This window comes from Labeo rohita, chromosome 2 (genome assembly GCF_022985175.1).
Source record: "Labeo rohita strain BAU-BD-2019 chromosome 2, IGBB_LRoh.1.0, whole genome shotgun sequence".
In the NCBI taxonomy this organism is placed as follows: Eukaryota; Metazoa; Chordata; class Actinopteri; order Cypriniformes; family Cyprinidae; genus Labeo; species Labeo rohita.
In genome coordinates, this window is record NC_066870.1 from 7,896,433 (window position 1) to 7,918,349 (window position 21,917).

General features: G+C 35.5%; 2 protein-coding genes across 6 annotated transcripts; one reads left to right on the forward strand and one right to left on the reverse strand.

Annotated features, from left to right (window-relative positions):
* Positions 1-2,512: 2,512 nt before the first annotated feature.
* On the reverse strand, positions 2,513-10,390 carry LOC127154284 (phospholipid scramblase 1). 2 transcript variants are annotated; one of them, XM_051095722.1, is made up of 9 exons: positions 10,300-10,390; positions 10,083-10,107; positions 4,427-4,494; positions 4,182-4,236; positions 3,898-4,097; positions 3,658-3,819; positions 2,946-3,107; positions 2,775-2,837; positions 2,513-2,687 (listed from the first exon to the last, which is right to left on the reverse strand). In XM_051095722.1, the coding sequence occupies exons 2-8, from the start codon at positions 10,093-10,095 to the stop codon at positions 2,808-2,810; spliced, it is 690 nt and encodes a 229-aa protein (XP_050951679.1). In that variant the 5' UTR covers positions 10,096-10,107; positions 10,300-10,390; the 3' UTR covers positions 2,513-2,687; positions 2,775-2,807. The 2 variants fall into 2 exon arrangements, with proteins under 2 accessions (XP_050951679.1, XP_050951673.1); XM_051095716.1 differs by lacking the exons at positions 10,083-10,107; positions 10,300-10,390 and having other exon boundaries at positions 4,427-4,600.
* A 1,822-nt stretch (positions 10,391-12,212) lies between these two features.
* On the forward strand, positions 12,213-20,487 carry fubp1 (far upstream element (FUSE) binding protein 1). Of its 4 annotated transcripts, none has more exons than XM_051092467.1 (20): positions 12,213-12,389; positions 12,994-13,087; positions 13,335-13,370; positions 14,474-14,513; positions 14,635-14,681; positions 14,795-14,866; positions 14,972-15,029; positions 15,128-15,290; positions 15,405-15,503; positions 15,598-15,696; positions 15,799-15,901; positions 16,016-16,252; positions 16,357-16,517; positions 16,637-16,782; positions 16,876-16,952; positions 17,094-17,231; positions 17,565-17,639; positions 18,200-18,259; positions 19,701-19,858; positions 20,129-20,487. In XM_051092467.1, exons 1-20 carry the CDS (start codon positions 12,297-12,299, stop codon positions 20,135-20,137), a joined length of 1,965 nt encoding a protein of 654 aa, XP_050948424.1. In that variant the 5' UTR covers positions 12,213-12,296; the 3' UTR covers positions 20,138-20,487. The 4 variants fall into 4 exon arrangements, with proteins under 4 accessions (XP_050948424.1, XP_050948431.1, XP_050948438.1 ...); XM_051092474.1 differs by having other exon boundaries at positions 12,214-12,389; positions 17,106-17,231; XM_051092481.1 differs by lacking the exon at positions 17,565-17,639 and having other exon boundaries at positions 12,214-12,389.
* The last annotated feature ends 1,430 nt before the right edge of the window (positions 20,488-21,917 follow it).

Below are 21,917 nucleotides of genomic sequence, written 5' to 3' on the forward strand. Positions count from 1 at the left end.
TCTACTACTTTTAGTAACCTAAGATGACCTAACATTTTCAAAAAACAGCACTGGAACTTAAACTTCATTCTGCTACTGTTTAAATGAGCATAAAGACCTAGTGCTGACATTTAAAACCAAAGAAACACAGATATTTGTGGCTCAGGTTTTTGCCTTCGTTATGTGGATCAAATTACCCCAGAAATATAGCACAACCTGAAATCACCTACAACTAATGTGGGTCAGGCAACAAGGTAAATGGCTTAAGGTATACTAATAAGCATTATAATTATAATCTAAAAATGCTGAAAATGCTCTGTGTTTTGTAAATTAAGTTTTTAACATTATTTACATGGCTGGTGTTTTTAATATGCTTAAAGATAAACCATGTGCAAACTCATTAGTCAACACCATTGCTGAGCATTTTGTTCTTAAAACTGTGGTGTACCAAATGACACACTTCAGGCTTGTCCAAATTCCCACACTTGCATTCCTCCAAACACGGAGTGCTGAGGCCAAAGAGCTCAATTTTGGTCTCATCTGACCACAACACATTCACCCAGTCCTCTTCTGAATCATTCAGATGTTCATTGGTAAACTTCAGACAGGCCTGTATATCTGCTTTCTTGAGCAGGGGGACCGTGCGTGCGCTGCAAGATTTCAGTCCTTCACGGCGTAAAGTGTTACCAATTGTTTTCTTGGTGACTATGGTCCCAGCTGCTTTAAGATCATTGACAAGATCCTCCTGTGTAGTTATTGGCTGATTCCTCACCGTTCTCATGACCTTTGAAACTCCACGAGGTGGAAACTCATCAGAGCAGACCACTAAATATTGCTTAAAATGGGAAAACATTTACAATAATCAGTGGTGGACTGGCCATCTGAAGCAATCTTACAAAAATGAACTATGGTTTTATCATAGTAAAAGTGTGATAACCTTGTTTTTTGTTTGTTTGTTTTTTGCCATATTGATTAGCATTTGCAGTGGGTGACAGGCTTCAAGATTAACGGTGCTTTGAGACATCCACCGTTGGGAGATTGGGTGGTCGGAGGTAGCAAGGTGCTCTAGCCCTTTGCCGTCACCATACTGAAAGGGTGGTGAGGGGGAAAGGGCAAACTGGGGGAGGGTTGCATGTGGCTGGAGTGAAAGAAGGGAGATGCCTTGAGCGTGTTAGTTGTATAACTGTCTATGGACGGTCAGAAAGCTCTTGGATTTCATCAAAAATATCTTAATTTGCATTCCAAAGATGAACAAAGGTCTTACAGGTTTGAAATGACATGAGGATGAGTAATTAATAACAGAATATTATCGGTTATTATTTATGCTTATTATTATCACTGATGAAAACTCTTTTTGCTTCTTAATCTTTTTCAGATGAGGAATACAAAATTAGATAACAGCATTTATTTGAAATAGAAATAATTTGTAATAAGTATAAATCTCTTCATTTAGATAAATTTAATGCAACCTTGTTAAAAAATAAATTACCCCAGACTAAATGGTAATGCATCACCGTTTTTCACAAAAATCAGCATATTAGAATGATTTCTGAAGGATCATGTGACACTGAAGCCTGAAGTAATAATGCAGAAAATTCAGTTTTGGTCACAGGAATATCTTTTTATTTAACTATATTGTCTTTATATATTTCACAATATTGCTGTTTTCTGTATTTTTGTCTTTTACTATGTTTTATCTCATCTTAACTTTTATTATTATCTTTTCCACGATTGGAGCTGTATTCCGTAAAATGACAGGAGATGTCAAGTTTCTGCAAAAAGACGTATATAATAGAAAGGCACTTTTAGAACGGTCCACATTCTGGACTATACTTTCAAGTCTTCTAGATTATACAGTATATAGATCTAGATTATATATTATAGATTTATATTTCTGTATTATTTTAAAAATAGCTCTGTGCATAAGGTGGTGGGTCTATAGTGTAGTGTGTTGAGGAGCAGGTGTAGTGGGCCACTCTGTGCCAAAATATCCAGGGCCACTTTTTAGCCCTATAGTTCGTCTCTGATGATGATTGTTCCCAATTATTTGGCTATAGCAAGACTGAATGGACAAAATGCATCATGTATATAATAGTACATTGCTTTATATAACTGTCTTTGTGACCATCTTTATCTTTCATTTTAAGTAAGACAGGAAATGGAACAGACATGCTTATTAACATGTTAAGTTTATGGGACACTGGTCAGAAGTCTGATATAAAATGCATAAATTGTTGTTAATGTTTGTGCAATTCAGTTTACCCACTGTAACAGGGAAACATTCTATGTGAATGTTCCATGATGAGCACCTTAACATACCAGTTGTGGTATTCGTTCATATCCCCTGGGTTAATTTACAAAGAACTTCAGTTGAAGGTGTTTGTGGTTACTGCTCTTTGCTTCAATTTTAGATCATGCATGCAAACTGCATAACCTTCTAACAAGAGAGACACAAACTGGAACAAGTGATAATTTGTATTTTGTTAGTTTTTAGTTAAAGAATTTACAAAATAAACAGACTGTATATTGTTTAACAGCATTTGCAATGAAAGTATGTATCTATGTTTATTTATTTATTTATTTTTCTTTAGAAATGCAATACAAAAAAAATCAGTTGGTCAAATGCAACTATATTCTTCACACTTCAGCCTTTACTGGAGGATGTTTTAGCAAGCAGTCGGATATATGTATTACATCTTTTCTTCTGCCTGAAGTCGGAAAAAAAAAAGGGGGAAAATGTGTTACATGAACACAAAGGTACAAATTGACTTAAATACATTTTACATATATCTTACCAAAATAGAAAGGCTGCCACTCACAGTTTCCCTTTATTTTCTCTTTTGATAATACATCCAGTCCTGGAAATTAATGGAGTTGTATTTAAAAATAATAAACAGTTAACAAGTCTTACAACATTCTGTTGTGGTCTTAAGCAATTTTTTTAAAAATATATTAACAATATTTACAATAAGCATGCAGGCTCCCAGTACAGCAGCTTTCATTTTGACATCCAGGTTGCTTGGAAACCTCAACACAAAATCTGCACCTGCATTTGGTCCACTATATGAGAAAGGTTTGAAGATCTTGCCAAATGATCTGTCTATCACTGCCCCATCCAATGACACCAGCTGTGATCACAGTATAAGAGAGTACAATTCAATAATGTACAATAACATATTAAGCAATAAGCATTCAAGCAAATTTGGTTACTAGTCTGCTAGTGCCCCCTTTTCCACTTTAATATAATTTTTTCAATATAATACACAATATAAAATATAAAACCCCTAAATGTTAGCTGCATTTTAGGAGCTTAAAGATACATATTAGAACCTAAATTCCTCATATTTTTACCTTTGTGGCACTGTCCTAGATTTTTAATAACATAACATGGATTTACAGCTTTAGCTACAGTTTAAGAAAATGAAAAGGCCATGTTGTCCCTGACAATTAAAACCAAAGAACACATTTTGCCTTCATTGTGGGGATGAAATTCCCTTAAAAAGATAGCATAATCAGAAATTATATATAGCAAACATTGGTCAAGCAAAATGTAATAAGCATACTAAACAGTGTTAGAATTGAAATCTAGAAATGCTGAAACGTTTATTTGAAAGTTATGTTTAAGGTTACAGGATAGAAAATATCTTTGTTTCGTTTGTTTGAGTGTATGTGCTTCACCTCAAAGTTTTCATCTGTGCAGCAGGTACAAACTATACATGGCCCCTCAATCTTAAATGCTGGTTCACCTCGTTCATTCTCAACAGTGAATTTAGGCAGGCAAACATTCAAGTTTTGTCGCACATATCCAATGGCAGTGCCTGGTGGAGACTGAACTTCCAGCTGAAATATACACACAACATGTAATATACAGTAGGTAACATAATTAATGGCTAAACAAGATGAGGATAGCATTCATACCTCTTGGGTGCAGCAAACAAATGGGTGCACCAGTCTGATTACCTCTTGATTCGAAAGGTCAGTAACGTTCATTATGAAGGAACTTCCACTACCAAAGCATTGCCTTTCACAACACTCACTGTCCTCGACAACACTGAAAACCTTGTTCCCAGTGTTATCCTTCACATTATATCTCTTCATAGGCATTATTCCACAGCAAGCTTTAACAAATTAAAAGGTTGATGATAAGGGTGTTATTCAGTTGTTTTTGCTGTATTTCATTCATGAAATGCTAATAAACAAACCTTCTGCAAGACATTCTTCAAAAGTTTCTTCTTTGAAGATAAACAATTGATCCATCTAAAAAAAAGCATGAAAATTACAGGTTCCTTGCAGTGAAAATTGCTGCGTAATAAATATGTTTGTCTAAGAGTAACATACACATAATGATAAACAATATCATTTTGTATATATATATATATATATATATATATAATGTTTTTTTTTTGTTGTTTTTTTTTTCTAAGAAACATCTCCAGTCTTATCTGACCCTGGTCAAGGTCTCCAGATGAGAAGGACAGTGGTAAGGCTCTGGGGAAGGCATCATTGCGGTGACCTCTAGTAAAGCATAAACAGACATACCATGTGTACAGTATCAAATGGATGCCATCATTCCTACACAACATTCAACCAGGCTCATGAATTTCATATATGCAAATCATCTTTCTTGTTCACACTTTTAAATTATAAACAAGCAAACCATTGTTAGGTATAATACTACAGTATAGTGTATATTTTATTGCATTAAACACTGAAAAAAAAAAAACCTTGATTTAACAAACTGGTTTAAATTTGTTTTCCGTATACAGTCTCTTGTGTAAGGGTATGCTTATTTGAATATTAAAGTATATTTTAAAAAGTATTTGCAGATAATTTAACTTTTTTTACCAATATGTTTTATTTTTCTTTTGTCATTGTTGTAGCACTGGGTGCTTTGAGAGATGAGGGAAGGCAGGATTATGTGCAGTTAATAATAACAACCAATATAAACAAACTATAAGACACAGGAATAGAACTGAAAACAACCAATGATACATCCAACAATGGACAACACCAGGGGTGTGTTTGAGGAAGCAGGTTATGTGACATACCCTGGTATGTTTAAGGGTAAGTAAGTGGAAAACCTAAACTTTCAGTTCCAAAAAAAGAAGGCAACTTTCAGGGTATGTAAGTAGCCATAGCAACTTGCTCTCTGAAGATAACCTGTTATTAACACGTTTTTTGGCGTGTTCGCACTACAGGAGCCAGGAACATATTTAGTTCTACAAACTCTGTTTGGGGAAACTAAATTAGCTCCTGCTTCAGAGTAAAATATAGGAACTACCAGGGATGTACTGTAAGTGTACACTGATTGTCCAAACACATTACGAAACACCGGGTACCTGCTAATATTTGATGTTAATGGATGGAATAGTATTTACATTGTCATTTGCGGCCAGTGTTGGGAAGGTTACTTCGGAAATGTAATAGGTTACAGATTACAAGTTACTTGATTTAAAATGTAGTGTAATTTTTCAATTACTTTATTAAAGTACACTGTAAAAAATCTTATGTGCTATCTACTTAAAAAAAATATGGTAACAATATTACACATATTATTTTTAAGCAGTTTTTAAGGCTTGATTTTTTTAGAAGAATTTACTCGAATTGATCATGTAAAAATTCCTAAATTATTTAGCCAGACGCATATTATTTTTAAGCAGTATTTACGGCTTCATTTTTTTCCCTAGCAGAATCTACTTGAACAAATCATGTAAAACATCCTAAATTGTTTAGCCAGACACATGATGATTTTAACATTATTAGTGGAATAATCTTTTTTAGTTTAAGCAGATAAAACAAAATGTACTCATATGTATTAAGGAAAATTACTTAATGTAAAAAACATTTTATAATGAAATGAATACATAATGCATTTTGGTGTTAAACATGATTTTATTCCATGTTTCACTGGTATCAAAATATTAAACACTTTGTAAAATAGTGTACATAACATTTACAGCAGTTTTAAGATCTGTAAAACGATTTGTAAAACAGTTTGTAACTGACAATTTATATGTCATTGAAATCAACTGTTTAGCATTATATGCTAACAGCTTTTTTTGTGGGAATAGTCACATTCTGTACTAAAACCTGAGATAACTTGTGCATAGATGGCATAAAACCAGATAACCTGTTGTAGAACAAGCTGTAGAACAATCTCAAAACCTCAACCAGTGCTGGGCATTTTCACCAAAACTTGGTAACAGTGGAATGTGTTTCTCACAATCTAACACACAAGTTTGTTTTTGAGAGATTGCAATTTGGGGGAAAACCTGCAAACATCTAGTTCGAAGAAGAGCTTCTGAAAGGCCTCAAACGTGTTCCTCAGTTGTTTGGGATAGGTGAGGTTTAGTGCATATGTGAATCCAAGAAGAATTGCGCAGGCTCTAGTCAGATTTCCCAAGCCAGTCATGAATTGCACACCCTCCAAGACAATGCTAAAGTCCTCTTGGTCATCCTTCTTGCAGACAGCAATTTTCATTACATGCTGCACATCCTCATTGTCACACTGTAAAACAAACATAACATATTTTATTATGATTTGTTATTTATGCAGTTAATTGTTGTAAGATGTTCAAAAAAGTTTTTCCTCATAAGAACTTAAAATGGAGATACATCAAGGAAGTACAGTAAACCATTTTTAGGTTCATATCTTTGTAACATATTAAAACACTAACTCCCCAAAACTTGTTTCAGTGAACTGTGGAGACTGACACTACAACAAACTCAAGTATACTATGGCTAATGGCGGACAGGATGTTTTCAGAAATGTTCACAATGTTTAATTTATTTCATTTATATTGCTGACACTAGTGCAAGAATTTTTTTTACATGAAGAACGTCCTTATGTTTAAGATGTATTTTAAAACACCTGGTTCAACATAGTCATTGTTCCACATGCCAAAATGATCACTGTCGTTCAGATTCAAAAATCAGTGTAAAATAATTCCTGTACTAGCGTGAATAAGCGGTGTCCTGAGGAGCTTATTTAAGAAATCAAAATAAAATGTAAAAATTAGTAAGGAGCTTAACTTACCACTTAACATTTTACACTGTTCGTCTGCTCCTTCAAAATGCCGTCTGATCACTGCCGTTGTTGAGATTCAAATGAAGGTGACTCAATCAAACCCGGATAATTGGACCAATTCTCTTAAAATAAATATGAAGCCTTTTTTCCTTAAAAATTTTAGCCTAAATGGTTCCTCAAATTAAGCCTAAAAATTGCACTCATTTCCTTAAAAAAATAGGTAAAATTTATTTCTTAATTTTATTAGTGAAATGTTCACAATATATTATAAGAAACACAGAAAACCTATTTTTTAAATTAAATATGCACGTTATTTTTAATGATTACATCAGTTTTTTTAATGAAAATTACAAGCCTCATGATTCATTTTTTAATGTAACTTATTACTTTTAATTACTTTTTGATTACTTTTCTACATTTCTAATATTTTCAACTGTTAATCATTTTGAAACATTTAAACCAGGCAGAGTTAACCTTACAGTAGCACTCAACACTGATTACTGTCAACCTCTCAAAATCCTTTCAAAACACGTGAATCAAGATTATAATAAGTAAGGGATAACATACATCTTTATTTTGCGATAACAGCTGGCTGGATGTACATTATCTCACTTATTACACAGCTGCTTGATAGATTATTTATATGCTTTGTGTCAAAATAATAAAGACATGAAACACTGATCTAAGTTTAAATATTTGAACACAAAGCTTCCATGAAGAAATCAGTTGCTAGCAAACGGCAAGTTTAAACTACACATTTTAGGGATACATTGCAGTCATACCACTTTTCTTACACAACATTTCACCACATAAATAATTAAGTAGTAGTACAGTAGTAGTAAATCTTATTTACCATTACAGTGTACAAAAAAAAAAAAAAATGGCAGCAGCTGCGTTTGTATGAAACAATAGAGCAAGTCCACGATACCAGGATGACAGAATTAAGAAATTGTCCACATAATATTGAATTAAGCTTTAATATTTTATTGGCTAACCAAATGCAAAGCTTCCACCAAGAAAAACTACAAAAGAATATAGCACTGACCAGCTGTTATTGGGGAATAACATACCTTGGAATGTCATGACTGACCAATCAGTATCAAGCATTCCACAGAGCCATGTAATAATTTAATTTAAAGCACAGCCACACAATTTTAGTCTTTTTTTTTTTTTTTTTTTTTTTTTTTATCCCTTTCATTGTGATATGACAGTAGAGAGATGACAGGGAAGAGCTGAAAAGAGAGAGGGGAGCAGGATCTGCAAATGGGCCTTGAGACGGGACTCGAACTCGAGTCGCCGTGAGCGCAGTTGCACTATATGTCGGCGTGCTAACCATGAGGCTATTGCGAGGTTAAATACAGATTTGAAATCATAACAAGAAATAGTTTAATAGCTGTGATACTGGGTTGGAAATCAAATGTTTGCATAGTTATGACAGGAAACACTAGCATCTAACAATGCCTTGGAAAAAAACATCTTAAAAAATAAAGTTTATGCATAAACCCAAATAGGAAATAAACAGTTATCGAATAAGCATGTGTCCTATTCTGTGTCCTAAACTCCTGAAACATTGGTGTCTCATTTTAGAGCAGTCAATGCAATTTATGAAAGAAGTCAATTAAATATGTTAGTAATATGTAATCCCCTTTGTAATCACTGCCATTTTTCAAAAGTAACTGTAATTTAATTACACATTTTTTCTCAGTAACTGTAACTAATTACAATTACATTTATTTTGTAATTAAATTACGCAATTCTGTTACATGTAACTAGTTACTCCCCAACACTGTTTGCGGCACGAGTTAGGGAATAGGCACAGGTGGACTGTGGGTACAATAGCAAAGACTATTTAGACTCAATTCAACACCTCTGATAGGCAGCTGTTTTCAAAAATTCTCATGCTTATTTGTGTTCATGCTCTGTACTGTAATCTGTAGTCAATACGAAAAGTTTCTATTTACAACAGATTCAGTTTGTTCAATTCACATGTTTCTGTTAAGCTTATGGATGCAATAACCTGTCAGAGGTGTTGAGATGAGTCATTGCTGAAACACCAGAGTTTGCACTGCACTCTCACGTATTATTATAATATACTCTCACACATTATTACATGCAGATGTAAGTACAATGTAAATAAGCGAATCATTCATCACACAGTGTAGCTTCAACATGAGTTTTTTAGAGAGTCCTTAAACTCTCGCTAGACCGAAGTCAAAGACTGAAGCTAGACTGAAGTACAATTTGTTTACTTGGAATCTTGGAAACCAGTCTATTATAACCTTTCAATGTGCTGCTTTGAAAGCTTTAAAACCTTTGTGAAACATTTGTTTCAAACCAGTGCTTCAGAGCACATATCAAAATGCTACAATCACATGATTTCCATAAACTATGCTTTGTTACATCATAACTGTTTCTTCAATATTTCTTCACTGGGGTGATCTCTTTGATCCCATGAATCATGGGGGTTCACTGAGATGCAAAACAGGGCATGTGACAATCATTTACAGTTCACTTTTTTGAATGTGTAGACTAAAATAAATGTAAAGCTCTCCATTATACTTTTAACTGTTATTTGATGTTATATATTTTAAATTACAAATGTGTAATATATATATATATATATATATATACATATATATATATATATATATATATATAAAATGCATGACATACAAATTTCAATAAAAAGACATTAAATTATATTTTAGCTTGCTATAAAGCTTATCAGCAAATTGAACTACACTTTAACCATATTTCAATATGAAAATACATATGGAGATTTACTTAAATCCAGTGGGTCAAAAACATTATTTAGTTATACTAACTATATTTATTATAAATAAAAATATACATATATATTTTAATTTAATTGTAAATAACATGCAGCTAAGTATCTGAAACAACAGTTTGCACTTAAGTATATTGTTTTAAGTATTTTTTTTTCTGCATTAAGTACTCATATTAAAAATGGTAAAGTGTACTGGTTTTTCACAAAGAAACAAAACTTGCCACCACGAGTGTCTGTTGTAGTCAAACAAAGCAAACAAAATGAGGACACCACCACAAAAAAACTTACCTGAGAATTCCATGTTTGATTTTATCTGGGAAGAAATAAAGAAAGTGAGCTTCCAATGAGTTTTAAAGAAAGAAAGAAAGAAAGAAAGAAAGAAAGAAAGAAAGAATATATTCTTAAAGAATATATATTTATAAGAATATTCATAAATAAAACACACTATTTTACATTTTTTAAATAAAATAATTTTAAACGATTGTGGGAAATATGTCATACATACCAGTGAGATACAACTTGTCTGTTAGGCACTGGCCCTGATACATACAGTAAATGTTTTTTGTTTTTTTCTGTCTCTCATGATACACAATGAGTCTTGTCTTAAGAGTCTGTCTTAAGAACACCAGAATGATGTTTGTGGTTGAGCAGGGCAAGTGTCTGACCCACTTTCATGTTTAGTTACTTCTGGTTTCAACAGCCTGGAAATGTTCTGTGGGCTAAGTATCATTCTGGTAAATTTCTGTAAGTAAATAAATACAGCATTAACAATTGCAGGCTTTTTTATTTCCCTGTTAGCAACTGCTGGATATCAGCTTTATCTTTCTTTCTTTCTTTTTTTTTTTTTTTTTTTCATTTCTGGACATTTCTGGAGTTTGGATCTCATACTATAAGACAATTCAAAAAAAATTTTCTGGGGTGTCTGTTCTCATTTCTATAAGTCGGTGTGTGTTTCTTCCGCAGTGTTCTGAAACTAACACTATGTCAGTGGACAATAGCATCTGGTTATTAGATTCTGCTTTTTGTCCTGTAAGCAAATAAATAAATAAACAAATAAATAAATAATCAAATGGATTTAGTCATTTTTTCACAAAAGCAGTTCTACTAAGCTTCAAACCCAAAGCATTTTAAGGCAAGACGTAAAATGATAAGCAGATTTTAGGAAAATGGAATTTTAAAGGCAGGAAATTTGTACTGATAAAAAGGTGAAGCAGGTGCGGTGTGGCGGTGACTGTGACTGTCAAGTTTATCTGGGTCATAGGAGTTGTGGACCTGTGGCTTGTTTATTTACTGCAGCAGTTCTTGCTTGTTCATTTTATACATCGCTACAACATGTTGACCTGAGATGTTATTTTCTGCCTGTAGTATGTTGTCACATTTTATGGTTTGCTTGTTTCGAAGTAGGCTGTTTTTAGATTTGTATTTTGTAAAATGCTTTGAGCCCTGTCTGGAAGTGCTATACAAAGTAAATATATTATTATCAAAAGTAGCAGCCTAGTAGTAATAATAAGCCTACCAGTTGCAACTTTTGCAAGCTGCATAATTGGTCATGTATTTTCAACATTGGCCGAGAGGGGGCGACCCCCTACATGTATTTTAACGCAAAAAATTTCTACAAGACTGATATGACTTCATCTCAAATGAGATGTACACTATCAGTCAAAAGTTCTTGAACAGTAAGATTTTTAATGTTGTGCTGTGATATTGTACTATATACCATTATATGATCAGTGAGAAGCTCAAATAGAAATGTTTATTGAACTCCACAATACAATAGCAAATATATAAATGTGTATAGTATTTTTATGTTACATTAATCAGTGTCTTATTAATGCCGCGGGGTTTATATACATGTTTGACACACCGACCAAACAAGAGAAAACGTGACTCAAAACCCATTATACAACGCTGCACACCGTTTCCAGGAAACATGTTGTTCAACCCGGAAACCGTCGCAAAACGTTGTGCACCGGTTTGAGCTTGAATGTGCCCCAGGATATTAGAAGGATTTCTGAAGAATCATGTGACTGGAGTAAAGATGCTAAAAATTCAGCTTTGAAAACCTAAACAATAAACAATATTTTTAAAATATATTAAAATAAAAACAGTTATTTTAAATAGTAATTATATTTTCAAATTGTACTGTTTTTGTACTGTTACTTCTGTACTTTGGAACAAATAAATGCAGGCTTGATGAGCAGGAGAGACTTTAAAAAATCTTAAAATTAAAAATGCTCTGTAAAATAAATAAAATACGTTCCATACCGATCATAAAGTTTTTTAGATGAAAATAATTAATTTAGTGGTGTCTACTGTAGTAATTACATAACTTGGGCAAAAACAATCACAGAGCGTTTTGTGAAGAAGGACTTTTATCTTATTATCTTACTTCCGTGTCGAACGGAAGTAGGATCAGGATTGAAGCGGCTGTAGTCAGTTCTCTTCATCACACTCGCGCGTACGGCCATCTTCCTTCACTTCGAGAAGACTGTTCCTGCAGACATGGCCGACTATTCTAGCGTGGCTCCACCGTCCTCGAACGCCGGTGGAGGGATGAACGATGCTTTTAAAGACGCCCTTCAGAGAGCCAGACAGGTGAGTGCTTTGAAAGCGTCCGAAAATATTTCTTATCTTCAAGCATACCACTTAAAAATTTAGTATGAAACGTAACCAGCTCGTTAGCTAACTAGCTAACTTGAGGCCTTGATGCGTTGCAACAAAGAGGTTTCGGTTATGTCCGTTTTTCTTGAATTTCGTTTTTACCATTTTATTTTGAAGTTTAAGTGAAGCAGAATGTGTTTTGTAAACACTACGTATGTTTAGTAAACACTACGTATGTTTAGTACATGTATAAATAAGCTTAATAGCAAATTAGTAGTTTAAGTTAGTAGTTGTTAGACAATTGCGGGAGCTGTAATTAACGTATTCACAAACAGTCACGTATAGCTGGAATTAGGTCACTAGATGTACGGTGACCTAATAAATGTGTTTTTGTTTTTTGTGAGTTTTTATTTCTTCACCCCATTTTTTATTAAGCGTAGTACAACTTCGTATGTTTTTGGTGCTGCTGAGTCGACCTAGTTTTGTTTAGGACAACAGTAGGGGACACTGTGCGGGCCTCACACTGTTACAGTGTTGTTATAGTCATACATGGTCATAGAAAACCGATTTAAGTTTGTATTTCCCAATGTTATTTTAGATCGCTGCAAAAATAGGAGGTGATGGTGTACCCCCCTCCCCAGTTTCCAATGAGTTTGGTTATGGAGGACAGAAGAGACCCCTTGAAGATGGAGGTAAGTTCATAGGTGCCATGTAGTCGCTTTGTTATTGTGCATACCAATCAGCGTAAGCTATATTACTTACGGTTTGCACATCTAATTGAAATGAATGTACTATAAAAGACCAGAGGATTAAAAGTTTTAGTCCTTAAATGTTTGCTGTATTAGTGTATGTTTTGCTTCTATTGATAGTGATACTAAAAGTTATTTGAATTGGTGGTATTATTTTGGTCTAAACATCTTTTGTCTTTTCTCTCTTCAGATCAACCAGAAACCAAGAAGGTTCCACCAAGTGATCGTAAGCATTGCAGTTGTCTCCTGGGAGAAACTATTTAGCTGTTAATATGTTTTGTATTTAAAGGAGAAAACAACAATTTACAAATAATTTACTCACCCCCTTGTCATCCAAGATGTTCATGTCTTTCTGTCTTCAGTCATAAAGAAATTATGGTTTTTGAGGAAAGCATTTCAGGATTTTTCTTCGTATAATGGACTTCAATTGTGCCCCAGATTTTGAACTTCCAAAATGTAGTTGAAATGCAGCTTCAAAGGACTCTAAACGATCCCAGCCATGGAAGAAGGGTCTTATCTAGCAAAAAATAAAAATTTGTATACTTTTTAAGCACAAAAGCTTGCGTAGCACAGGCTCTTGGATGTGCGTCCACGGGTCATTCTTGAACGATTTGTTCATTTTGAACAAATCTTTAAAGTGACTCGCAAAGAACGAGTCACCTCCAGAGTGATTCGTTCAGTGGCGTATGCGCAACATCCTATTAGGTTCTGTCACGTGATGCTGATTTTGTTAAAATTAACGAAATGGCTCAAAAAAAGATTTGTTCATTTTGCTGAACGAGACTCAAAGGTCAGAGTCGGTAAAATGATCCAAATTCCCCATCACTACTACGAATCACGTCTAAGTTCATCGTCTGTGTACTCTGGCTAAAAAAGGTAGAGTATGGCAAAAAAAACTCCATCTTATTTTCTCCTACAACTTCCAAATCGTCCAACACGTTGTGCTTTTTTGTTTGTAAACTGCGTTTGACTTGCACTTTCTTAGTCTTTGCACGTTCAATGACCAGTCGTTTCGCTAGATAAGACCCTTCTTCCTCGGCTGGGATTGTTTAGAGTCCTTTGAAGCTGCATTTCAACTACATTTTGGAAGTTCAAAATCGGGGGGCACAATTAAATTCCATTATATGAAGAAAAATCCTGAAATGCTTTCCTAAAAAACCATAATTTCTTTACGACTGAAGACAGAAAGACATGAACATCTTGGATTACAAAGGGGTTAGTAAATTATTTGTAAATTGTTGTTTTGGAAGTGGACTTCTCCTTTAACAATTTTATAGATGTGACTGTTGTTTGCTCATCTTATAAGTTAATACTTTTATTTTTCTCCAGCTTTTTCATCTGTAATGGGAGGCATGGGAGGCCCACCAAGGTAAATGTTTATCTTTTTTTTTAAAAATCAGTAAATAGTAAAAATAACAGATAATTTGTATTTAAAATGTAGTATATTTCTGCATTGCCCTTTCTTCAAATGTTATGACGTCTCTATGCAGGTCTTTATCAGAAGAGTTCAAAGTTCCAGATGGCATGGTTGGCTTCAGTAAGTTGGCTATGAATTCTGAAAAAAACAAATATCTATTGTTTCATGCTTTATAGAACTTGCATTTAAATCTCATAAAAAATATGCAATGTTAATTAAACCCTTGTTTTCAGTTATTGGAAGGGGAGGAGAACAGATTTCAAGAATACAGCAGGACTCAGGTTGCAAAATACAGATTGCTCCCGGTAAGTCAAATTGCCGCATCCTGACTGTGTGTATCTCAGTCTGATTGTTGTCAGCTCTTTGAAGAAAAAAAAATTACAAAGCTTATTCTGCACTCTAACCAACAGACAGTGGTGGCATGCCTGAGAGATCTGTGACATTAACAGGCTCACCTGATTCAATCCAGTTAGTATCTCCACACATTAAGAAATTTGTCATGGTTGAATCAATTATGGTGTTTTTTAGAAGCAGGTGCAATCAAAAATGTACCTTTTCCATAATAGGACAGCAAAGAGGTTGCTCACAGATATTGTAGAGAAAGGAAGACCTTCTCCAGCATTCCACCACAATGATGGACCAGGGATGTCTGTTCAGGAGATCATGATCCCTGCCTCCAAAGCTGGTCTGGTCATCGGAAAGGGAGGAGAAACAATCAAACAGTTACAGGTAAGGTGGACAAATGTGTTTTCTCTTTCTTTTTCTTTCACTTTTTACCATGAAGTAATTTTTTAAAGAGATGTTTGCTTAATTTAATTGTTAAACACTCAAATTGTGTAATAGGAACGTGCTGGAGTCAAAATGGTCATGATTCAAGATGGACCTCAAAATACAGGTGCTGATAAACCGCTCAGGATCTCTGGCGATCCTTTTAAAGTTCAGGTGAGTTCAATTTAAACTTTGCAGTGCTACAGTGAAGTTATTCCAAATTATGGGCTGTATATGTAAATATTTTTAAATTCCTTTGTCTGTACAGCAAGCTAAAGACATGGTGATGGATCTAATCAGAGATCAGGGTTTCCGGGAACAGAGAGGAGAGTATGGTTCTAGAGTAGGTGGTGGAGACAGTCTGGATGTAAGTACTGTTTGAGAATAATCTTTATATTCTTTGTGGTGTTATACATTCAAATAGAATTTTGAAAGACAGTTGAGTTAATTTATTTTACTGTTGCTGTAGGTCCCTGTGCCAAGGTTTGCAGTGGGAATTGTGATTGGCAGGAATGGTGAAATGATCAAGAAGATTCAGAATGACACCGGTGTGAGGATTCAGTTCAAACCAGGTATGTAAGATTAATATGCTCTTAAAGCTAAATCTGAATAGTTTTCAGACTTTTTATGTAAAAGAGCCTTATATAGGCTAACATTTGACACACATACTTGTTCTTTTGCTTCAGATGATGGTTCCACACCAGAGAGGATCGCTCAGATTATGGGGCCCCCAGATAGGGCACAGCACGCAGCAGATATCATATCTGACCTGCTGAGAAGTGTGGAGTCTGGAGGCCCCCCTGGTCATGGGGGCAGAGGGAGGGGCCGTGGACAGGGAAACTGGAACATGGGCCCTCCTGGAGGCCTGCAGGAATTCACTTTCACTGTGCCTACCATGAAGACCGGCCTCATTATTGGCAAAGGTTAGTTGTTGGTGTTTGCTTTACCTTTAAAGAGACATGTGGTGTTTATAGGACATAACTTGATAATTAATCAACATTGTGATAATTTGTTTTATTTTCTCCAGGAGGTGAAACCATTAAGAGCATCAGCCAGCAGTCAGGAGCCAGGATAGAGTTACAAAGAAACCCTCCACCTAATTCAGACCCTAATATAAAGATCTTCACAGTCCGTGGATCACCTCAACAGATTGATTACGCCAGACAGCTAGTCGAAGAGAAGATTGGAGTAAGTGACATTTCCTCTCGGCCTAGCAGATGTTAAAATTTTAGGGTGAAGAAATGAAAAAGATTGTCTTTCTGAAATGTTGCCTGGTTTATACTTAAAATGATTTTGGTTTGTCATAGGGTCCAGTTAGCCCTATGGGTGGCCCTCATGGTCCTCCTGGGCCCCATGGAGGTCCTTCTCACGGCCCACCTGGTCCACCAGGACCACCTGCTCCCATGGGCCCATACAACCCTGGGCCCTATGGCCAGGGCCCTCCTGGACCACAGTAAGGATTTTCTCATGTGTCAGTGTGTTAACTTGGTCTTTAGATGCCAATTCATCTTGATATTAACTTAGCATATCTTATTTTTCTTCTCAGTGGTCCCCCAGCACCGTACCAGCCTCAAGGCTGGGGCAACGGATACCCTCACTGGCAGCAAGGACAGCCAGATCCCAGTAAGTGCTCGTCCTATAGCTGTTCTAACTAGGGTTTTTGTTTAGAATGGTATTCAGATTCTCTGCAGTGTCCATTCACAATGCTAGTTCAAACAGCTTCAGTTGTCTGTTGGAGGAAAAACAAAATGGACTAAGCTGTAGTTTGTTCTGCAGATAAAGCAGCAGCTGATGCTAATGCGGCCGCATGGGCAGCTTATTATTCTCAGTACCAGCAGCAGCCCCAGGGCCCCATGACACCAACGTCAGCAGCCCCTGGCACAACCCAAACCAATGGACAAGGTACTTTTTTTATTTATTTTTTTATTTTTATTTTTTTAACCTGCACTCCACACAACTGTCACCCTCGCTTCACTTTAGATCTACTGTGGTCTGTTGTACAGTAGTACCTGGTAGCCTTTCAGTGTAGCCATCACTGCACAGTACAATGTTGCTTTTCTAATAGTCTTTATACGTTGTTCTGGGGTGGCCTTTTTCGACTAGTACTCATGGACAGGGCATTTTCTGAGACACTCGACCTGTTTGTGCAAAGTGCGCCACCTAGTCAGGTGGAGGACTTTCTGCAGGCTTTGAAAGAATGGTTCTCAATTTCTCAAATTGTACCATTTTTAACAGGTGACCCGCAAGCTCCAGGTCAAAGTGGACAGGCAGATTACACCAAGGCCTGGGAGGAATATTACAAGAAATTGGGTATAAATATTTTGCCAAATGTAGCTTCAGGTTATTTTCTTTGAGAGATCAGGTTAAATAGCAGCAGGGCTTGAATAGCCAATCAGTCCTGTTTTACGTTTGGGGTCTAGCGAGGCAAATTAGTGGCGTGAGAGTTTTGTCTCTGGTGCTTGTCCACAGAAATATTGGTCTCAAACCCTGCTGTTCAGAATGAGGAGCTGTAGTGTCTCAGATAGAGTAGGATGAACACAGCGAAAAACCATGAATGAGATTGTACTGCTCAGTTTTGTATATGTATGTAATGGATAAATATGTATTTTCAAATTTGTGCTTGATATTACTGTTTCTCAATGCCAGTTGTACTAATTTTAAAATTTTATTGCTAATTAAATCTTCAGTAAATGTTTTAAATGAACAGTTAATATTGTAATGTTATTATTTTTAAATGAATTTGGTAGTAGACTTTCACATAGTATAGTTGCATGTTTGTACCAGAATTGTCAGTAAGTAATTCAGTAATGTTATCTTCATTGTGATTGTTCCAATGTCATGATTAATGTTGTGTAATCTAATATTTCCAGGTCAAGGACAGCCTCAGCAGGACTACACAAAGGCATGGGAAGAGTACTATAAGAAACAAGGTAAGGTATCGTTGATGTAGATGCTTTGATTTCTAATAATTTGGGCAGCTGCAGCTCTTTCACAGTCCTGCAGTAGTAGAGCTGCTGTGGTCTCAGCTGCCCTAGAGTAAAGTAGTGGGTTTCTGTCCCGCCGCTCAGAGGTAGCGTGGCCGGGGTCGTTCCCCCTCTTACAAACATTGTCATGGAGTCATTTGTGACCCTGGACCATAAAGCCAGTCATAAGTAGCACAGGTATATTTGTAGCAATAGCCAACAATACGTTGTATGGGTCAAAACTATCGATTTTTCTTTAATGCCAGAAATCATTAGGATATTAAGCAAAGGTCATGTTCCGTGAAGATATTTTGTAAAGTTTCTAACGTAAATATATCAACATACATCACTGACCATAAAGAATATTTTAAAGCCACATTTAACCATCTGTTTTTTGCAACATGACACACACTTTTTTTTTTTTTTTTGTCGTCGTCTCTTAGAAATATACTTTAATAGTAGCTTGAGTTAGGATGTAGATTTATGTTCATTATCAAAATCAGTAATATCTGTAAAAATTGTAGCAACCTCATTTTTAATTATTCTGACTGAGCACCTCAGTACCATGGCAAAAATGTAATATGGTTCCTAGGTATTTCTATGAAAAACAGTAGTTTGAATACATTTTGTATAAATGCCTAAATTCTATAGCATAATAAAAAAAATACTGTAATTATATTCCATTACTCCTCCTTCAATACAATACATTTAATACATGCCTACATTAATAATATAATAAAATTTGACACAAATAACCACATCTCTGCCACAGTATCACTGTGTAGTTAGTGCTGCTACATTAAATCTATGGTAAATGATTTGTAACGTTAGATTAAAAAGCCTTCTGACCTTATCGTTGCGCACAGTGTTTCTCCTGTTTGTCAGTGCTGTTTTATCTGGCTGTAAACAGAGTTATTTGTGTTCTTCACTGAATTCAAGAGCTTCATACTGGTGCTGTTTAGTGGCCTGAGACTCATCAGCGAACGCATCTGCTCTTATAAATTCGCACCGTGCCGCCATTTCAACTTCTGAGCGGATAAACGCTCCGAGTGGCGTGCTTTGACTAGCGTTCTTTTGTTCTGCCTTTGCCACGTAAATATTATATCGAACATTTATTGAACTCTTGTTATTATCAAGGAAATTCATCGCCCAGCCCTATCTGCACCCTCAAATTCCAGATTTTCAAATAGTTGCATCTCAGCCAAACGTTGTCCTATTTTAACAAACTATACATCAGTAGAAAGCTTATTGCATCTCAGTTTCAAAAGTTACCCCTAATGGCTGGCTTTGTGGTCCAGGTTCACATTTATACTTAAATCAATCTTGTGTAAGTGGTGATTTAACACTGACACATTATTTTTCTGCTTCACCTTCTATTTTTAATGCTTTGGCTTTTATTTAATCTCAGGTCAAGCTGCGCCACAGGCAGCGGCAGCAGCAGCGGCGTCTCAGCCAGGAGGTCAGCCAGATTACAGTGCAGCGTGGGCAGAATACTACCGCCAACAGGCAGCGTACTATGGCCAAGGTGCCCCTCAGGCAATGGGAGCTGCACCCCAGGCTCAGCAGGTACACTCCCATTAAAACACTCTGCTCTTTGCCTTTTGCACTCTTCACTTGGTAGATGTGCATGTGTATAGTTTGTTTTTCCTCCCCCGCCCCCCTTCCTAACATTTGCTTCCACAGGTTCAGCAGGTTTCCAGATGAGTCATCGATACATCACATAACCAAACTCTTTCCTCCTCAAACAGGCTTTTTATCTTTTTTTTTGGGAGGGTGTTGGATAAATGTTTCTGCTCTTAACATGTTGTGTATTTCTTATGTATTTCTTCTGCACAGGGCCAGTAATGTGAAGTGGACATAAAGTAAATGCTACATTGTCAGAAAAAACCTTTGTTAAATGTTTGGATGCAGACGCCATGATGAAGATCTTAATTTCATTGGTTTGAGTGTTTAAGCTAGATCGCAGACCAGCTCCAAAGTCAAGTATATATATATATTTCTTTTTTTTCCTTTTTGTTTTGCCACTCTTGTAAATGAACGGTTTGTTTTTAGTCGGGTAATATTGGTCATTCCAGCTCCTGTATCTCCTGTATCTCATGTAGTTTTGAGACTAAACTATAGTCATTTCCATGTAAATCATCTCAGTTTTAATATGATATGCCTGTTGTGTTTTGCAATAAAACAATGAAACCTCCTGTGTTGGTAAGTGGGGTGCAAAAGTGGGGAGTGTTTTGTGAAAATTTCATTTTCTGTTTCGGGACAGGGTGGGGGGGGTGTGTTATGCAAATTTACAGAACAAAAATGTTGCTCTTCTGTTGTTTTTTTTTTTCCTCCTTTTTTTTTTTTTTCAACTGTTCATATTACCCTTGAAAAATATATATATATATATATATATATATATATATATATATATATATATATATATATATATATATATATATATATATATATATAATATATATTTTTTTTTTTTTTTTTTTTTTTTTTTTTTAAGTTTGATTCCTGGTCTGTTTTAAAGTCGCAAGTAAGAGATCATTGATCATTTGACATTGCTTGTTTGACATATGGACAGCTGTTTTTTGCTGCATACTTTTTTTTTTTTTTTAACTGGTCATTGCTGTGGATGTAGGTGTAGGCAGGTTATCTAAGGCAAGGTGGCTTGGTGTTGGCAAGGTATGTGACTCATGCAATAACTCTTCAGTGCTGTAGTGTTGCTCATTCTTGTACTGCATTTTTACCTGGTTTGTTGAGGTAGTGTGCACTGTTAATGAGAGACATTTCCTCCCTCACAGGCGAGATTAGGAAGGCGGTAAGCAAGTATGCGTCTTTACATAAACTGTTCCTTTTTATATTGTGACTGCAATCATGTTGCAAGCATTTTAGTTTGTTCTCCAAGCTGCTTTTTTACAGGGCAGGTCAAGTGTTCTGATCAACAGTTATGTCTTGCGAAATTATTTGTCCCCATCCTATGTCTAAAATCCTCAAATTGTGTATATATTTCTATCAATATTGCTGGCATTTTAAAACCATTTTGATACGATTAAAAAAACAAAACAGAAAAAATCTCAAATGCGAATATGGACTACTTTTTTGTCTGCCCATTGTCTGTTAGCATTCCTCCAATATAGGCCTATAGGTTTTTGGAGACGCCAGTGAAATGAGCTCCCCACTGTAAGTACAAAATGTACATGACTTTGCGGCCCAATTTGTTTTTTGCTGTCAATGCACTGTCTTTGACTGAATGAAACGCAATGTATTTAAATCTTTAAATGTTGCCCTTTTTTGGGTAAGTATGTCAGGGCTGTAATTTTGATTTGACATGTTCGAGATAATGACCTGACCCTTTTTCCACATTGGACTGTTATCTTTTTGCCATAACAGCATTGTGTGATATTTACCAATTGAGTCGTTGCCATGTTGACACTGCTTTAGCCATTTAGGACTTGTCTTTCGGACTTATCATGTGAAACTGTGAACTGTACCACTGTGTGATTAAGTCAGTCCGTTTGTAGAAACAGCAACTTATTCCATCTGCAAATGTGTGGTTTAAACATTGCATAGACATGTAAATTGTCCTTTTTGTGATTTGCCAAGTGTTTTATACTGCATAGCCTATTAAGACCGT

Excerpts from the sequence above, each read along its gene's own strand:
- LOC127154284 (XM_051095716.1), bottom strand. The coding sequence starts at position 4,516 with ATGTCTGTTTATGCTTTACTAGAGGTCACCGCAATGATGCCTTCCCCA. Across the intron at positions 3,108-3,657 it reads GCACAGATGAAAACTTTGAG|CTGGTGTCATTGGATGGGGC; the intron begins GTGAAGCACATA and ends CTGTGATCACAG. Across the intron at positions 2,838-2,945 it reads TGGGAGCCTGCATGCTTATT|GACTGGATGTATTATCAAAA; the intron begins GTAAATATTGTT and ends ATTAATTTCCAG.
- fubp1 (XM_051092467.1), top strand. The coding sequence starts at position 12,297 with ATGGCCGACTATTCTAGCGTGGCTCCACCGTCCTCGAACGCCGGTGGA. Across the intron at positions 15,504-15,597 it reads GCGATCCTTTTAAAGTTCAG|CAAGCTAAAGACATGGTGAT; the intron begins GTGAGTTCAATT and ends TTGTCTGTACAG. Across the intron at positions 16,518-16,636 it reads TAGTCGAAGAGAAGATTGGA|GGTCCAGTTAGCCCTATGGG; the intron begins GTAAGTGACATT and ends GGTTTGTCATAG.